The 5376-nt window shown below is 37.1% G+C and overlaps 1 protein-coding gene across 1 annotated transcript in view; it reads left to right on the top strand.

Annotated features, from left to right (window-relative positions):
• FAM240A (family with sequence similarity 240 member A) overlaps positions 1–4441 on the top strand; it is an 8711-nt gene extending 4270 nt beyond the window's left edge. The window contains exons 2-3 of the mRNA XM_014309422.2: positions 2859–3003; positions 4343–4441. Of these exons, the coding sequence (XP_014164897.1) occupies positions 2864–3003; positions 4343–4421 (219 nt within the window). The 5' untranslated portion in view covers positions 2859–2863 and the 3' untranslated portion in view covers positions 4422–4441. The remainder of the gene's footprint in view (positions 1–2858; positions 3004–4342) is intronic.
• Positions 4442–5376: the final 935 nt, after the last annotated feature.

Below are 5376 nucleotides of genomic sequence, written 5' to 3'. Positions count from 1 at the left end.
CTTATCCTAACTACTCTGAATGAGGCTTCAAGGCATGAAAATAAACTGTTTCCAGGTGATAACCGCTGCTGCAAAGACATGATACAGGCTTAAGTCCTGTTACACTCCTCTGAAAATAGCTGAAGTAGGAGAGAAAAATATGAGAGCTGGAGAAATAGTGATAGACTAGGTTTGATATCCCTGGCTGCTCACATGCACTGGAAGTTTATGGTTTATAAAATGGATGGGAGGACAGAGGTGAATTCAAACATCTATGCACATGACACACAAAGGCAAAAGAAACCATATGAGTTATTTCAGTGGAGGTATTGGGCAGTTCCTACAATCACCATGAACAGGCTCAAACAGATAATTCAAAATATAAGGTAATTTAGGATAAGGTCATTCTACAGTTCAGAGAAGCAAATGCTTCCATATTTACATACTGTGTTTATCAACAACATATAAGTATTAGTAATGATGCAGAAATTCTGATGTGTTCAGTAACTTTGATCCTACTTGTACATATTTGGGAGTTGTCCAGCCATAAGGGAAATGAAAACAAATATTAAGAAATGAGAAGGAGAAAATTTGGCACCAAGATAGCCATATGTTAAGACAGTATAAAAGGTTAGGAAAGAATGACTTGGACAATGGTGTACTTGATCAAACACACACAAATACTATAGATCACAGAAAAGTACTAATTCCTGTCCCTGCTCCACCTCACACACCTAAAAAAAAAAAGAAAAGCAAAAAAAGAAACAAAGAAGAAAAAAAAGGCTCCCAAATCTGTAATGGATAGCATTACAAACACTTTGTAGTCTCAACAGAGTTCTAACATTCTTCTAAATACTGCCAGCACCAGATGTAAAGCAAATAACAATGGAAACTACTTCTGAATATCTCTTTTAGTGGCTTTAAATTTTTTCCTTGTGATTTTTTCTGCTGTGGGGGCAGGTGTTAGAAAGATACATTTACAGAATGCACTAAACCCAGTACCAAGAACATATTCAATCATATCAGGAGGCATAACATTAAAAACCAGTAAATTATATGTATATTCTGAAAGTAAATGCTTGTGCTCAATTACACCTTGTAAAAATGAGTTCCATAATTTTGCCTTATTCAGGAGTGATATTTACTCTCATATATATATAAAAAAAAGATGCATCCACAGTATATTAGACAGGAATTCATAATAATTCAGAAGGATGAAGTTATTATGATTTGCTATCTCTTCTGATAAGGAAACCTGAGGACATTTTTTCCTGGCAGTTTATGTTGGAGCCCCAGGTATGTAGGGGAATTTTTCTTCCTGCACTTCAGAAAGAGTTATTCTTAGAGATTAACTTCTAGAGTGGAAAGTCCATTAGTTTTACTTAGATGGCTTTTACCATATCTTTCTCATACCTTTGAAGATTACTCCTAGTACACAAAAAGTTTAAAAGGGTAGTAACTGCCACCAGGGAAGAAATATTTGGGTTGGCATTGATATATATGTGTATATTTATAGAACACATAAATTTTATGAAAACATGCACATGTCTTAAGTGAAATTTTTGACCTGAAATTGGTTATCCCCTAGCACAGCAATACTTGCAATTCACATTACAGACTAATGTCAACAATTATACATCCAGCTATAATTTGTTCAGGACCAGAAAATATGCTCAGTAATTCTTTTCTGCAAGACTTGGGCTCAAGCATCGTGCTTCTATTATTTGGAGGCCATGAGCTGACGTGTGAAGGCTTTACAGGGAACCACAGGGGAGTTACAGGAAAATCCTAGCAAAAAGGGGAGACCTCTTCAAAAGGGCTGATTTTATCCTCTGCTCACAGAGTCTTTATAATGTGTCTGTCAAATTTTCACAGAACAGCCAATTATGTAAAGATAATCAGTTCCCAGTTTTGTGTTTTCTTATGATGCCTGGCAGGGGAATGGCAGCAGTTTCTTCCAGCTTTTCCAAGCTGGTCTTGAGGGGCTTGTTTACTATCTCTCTATGGCTCTGATTAAAATAAATTGCAAATAATATCCATGAATCCAAACAATGCATGAGAGGGCCCTAAATACTTGTTAAAAAATTAAATTATCTGGAAAATATTATAATGGCATGTTCATGCAAAAACACATAGCAATTTGAAAGACAGCATGGATATACTAATTTCATATTTAATGAAGTTTTGAAAGTAAAGATACAATTTTCTGGCTGCAATGTGGCATACAGGGAATTTACTGTTAGCCCACAAAGAGTCATCCTAAGCTGAAAGTACAGAATCATCACAGATACAAGAATATATTCAATAAATTTGAACCTATTTGAAGAAGAGGGGAAAATAATTAGTAAACAAGGTGGGTTTTGCAAAGTCATCATCTTATGAAATTATGTACGTACTTGTATATATATAAATTTTCTACATTTCCAAATAAAGCTAAGTGCCAGAATGATTAAAAGTGAATCATCAGAATAATAGTTAATTTAAAATTTTAGAGACATGAAAATAATGGGGCCAAAAAATTCCATTTTATATGGCAAATTTTTTGTTTGTGAGTAAAAAGTATCCTAATTTCTAAATTACAGAATACAAGAGCACTGTCCTGATTTTGAACATAAACGTCACAGTTAGATGAAGGTGAGAGATATTTTAGGTACACAAGTAAGAATTCAGATCACTGTAGACAGCATATCCTTAAGCGTCAGAGCTAGGAAAGAAAAGCTTAAATAATGACTCATGCCCACAGTTATCCTGATCCTACTAAAAAAAGGACTGTGTGACCCTAATGCTGAAAATCCAAAACATCAAGAATCTGCTTTAGCCATGAAAATGGATGAGGAAGCAGTAAGTTGTCATACAGTTGTTTCAAATTTTTCCTTTAGAGAAAATGAATAGCCAATATATGCGTCATGAGGTGCGGGGCTGTGAAACCAGTGACCTGAGGAACTTCTGGGAAAAGACCATCGAACAACAAACTCAGTACCTGCAAAACGAAAAGGAACGTCAGCGAAGAAGCGCTCTGACAAAGTGGGTAATCTGCATCCAGAAAGCTTACCTGAGTTTGCATTGTAATTATTTTTCTTTAAAAAGTAATACCAATACTTAAGTCGTGCAATGAAATCTAAGTAATTTGGGTTTATAGAAAATAATAAAGCTTCCCAAGTTAGGATGTAATGCTAATGTGTTTAAGCTATGGCATCATAGAATAGGAGAATAATTCACTCTGATTCCATAATGAGTCCAAAGCATAGAACTTTCTGAAATTACCGGGACAATATTTAACAGTGCAGACTTGTCTTGAACGTGAAGGCTTTGGTTCAGAGTAAAGCTAGCACAGATGTGTACCTGGCCCATATTCTTACGCTGTAGCCTTCCTTTCACAAGCAAATAGTTTGACTTGTTTAAGATTGTTTAATTTGTATATGGTAAATCCACCATAAAGCGGATGATCCAAGCATACTGACTGAGGCAAACACCATTCATAGGCATATCTACCTTATTCAGCCACATTCCCTTTGATCAGTCACTGCAAGAAAGAGCAGTCTGCAGCAAGATCAGCAGAGTTTTACTTCACATCAACTCTCCGTTAGTTGAAGGCATATGCAAAGATATATACTTTTGGTATTTATTATATTTTGTCTTGAGGTCATCTAGTGAGAAAGCAATTTCCCAAAGCCTTCCTCATAGCTCTCTTTGCATTGATACATGAAAAATTAGAGCAAGGACAGCCTTACATTACTGACCCTGGATGAAGGAACGCTAGAATAGGTCTCCAGCATGTTTTATCCATTTGTGACTAACTTCATCTCAATGTTGCAACTCCTCAACTGGGAAATTCCTCTCTTTTCTCTTTAAGTCTTTCTGTGATACCTAGATATTATCAAAAAGAAAATAAAGGCCCACATATTACTGAAAGCTACCTGTTATATGTCTAACAGAGGCTCCAAGATGTGCCTAACAGAAACTTCTAGATGTGCAGTGTCTCCAAGCTAAGCAGGACAGAGGAGGAGGGAGGATGGGGAAGTGCTGGGTGATGTGACCCAGGAAGGGAGGCTGGGGAAATGCTGGGTGATGTGACCCAGCAGGTGGCAGCAGGCAATCTCCAGTACTGGCGACAAATCACTCTAGTACTCGAGAGAGGGCACACTGGAGATGGAGATGAACCACAAAGCACAGGTGATCTCTCACTGGGATTTAAGAGCTTGTCCTGAAGTACCATCCAGCAAAGAGCTCTAAAGTGGCAGGAAAATTTGCATGACAACTGGGAAAGAACACCAAAGAATATCATCAGTAGAAAAGATGAAGAGTATAAAATCCATTCCATGTAAAATTATGAGGACAAGCTGATCCATATTTCTGTCCCTAGGCTCAGAAATGAATGGATGGAGAGGCTGGAAAAACGGATAAAGATGTTGAGGACCCAATCTGAAGACTCATCCAGCTGAAGAGCCCACACTCATTGCACATTTGGGGGAAAATAAATCTGTTTTGTAGGAAAGCATGATGTAAAAGCTGAAGTCAGTTTTACTCCATAGCTTAAATGAGCTATAATTAATTAGCTGTCATTGTTTGAAGTTTCATATGTGAAATGTCAATTGTTGCTTTCAAGACTGTGCATCTGTCCCTTCAGTTGATAAATGGAGAATGGAGCACCCTGAAGTATTTAACCCTAATCAATCATGGTTCACTGAGATGTAGATGCCTGGGAAAAGAGTTTAGTTACACAGTTATGCTCTGCAAAAGCATTTCCTCAATATTTTAGGCTTCTGTATAGACTGACTGTAATATAATAAATTTAGATGGTTTAATGAATAGTAGAGATTTTAATTTTTTACACGACACAGCCCAATTCAGACTAAGGAATATAGGACATGCACAATGCCACCACATCCCTCTAGTGAAGCCCAAACTGGTAGGAGCTACAGATCCTAGCTGCCAGGTGAGAAGTCACCTGTTAACTTGTTACCATACATGTTTTGATAAACAGCTTCTGTGAGACAACTACAAGAGCTCTCTGGTTAACCCACATTAACTTGGTCAACCCACATTAGCTAACTTGAGACACTATATCAGCATTGGTAGAATAACATCAAGCTCTGACACTATTTCTGGTACCTGATCTGGCTTGTCTAGAGGTGGATTGATATCTCTGTTTCACAGAGTAGCTTGGTGCACTCTCACAGCTCTCTGTCATCATGAGAGACAAGAAGGTTTTTTCTTTAGCACCTTTTCCCTCTAAGACCCAATATTTATCCCTTAAAGACCTGTACTTTCAAAATTTAGCCATTTTCCTCTTCCACATTTGTCATTAGTCAAAAATGTCTCTTGTCCCTTTCCTAATGATTCATTAGGAAATGTAACATTTCTTCCAACAATATGAAAACATTTCAGTCAGCTGTC

This window comes from Geospiza fortis, unplaced genomic scaffold, assembly GCF_000277835.1.
Source record: "Geospiza fortis unplaced genomic scaffold, GeoFor_1.0 scaffold325, whole genome shotgun sequence".
Classification (NCBI taxonomy): domain Eukaryota; kingdom Metazoa; phylum Chordata; class Aves; order Passeriformes; family Thraupidae; genus Geospiza; species Geospiza fortis.
This window is presented reverse-complemented; position numbering and strand designations above follow the sequence as displayed.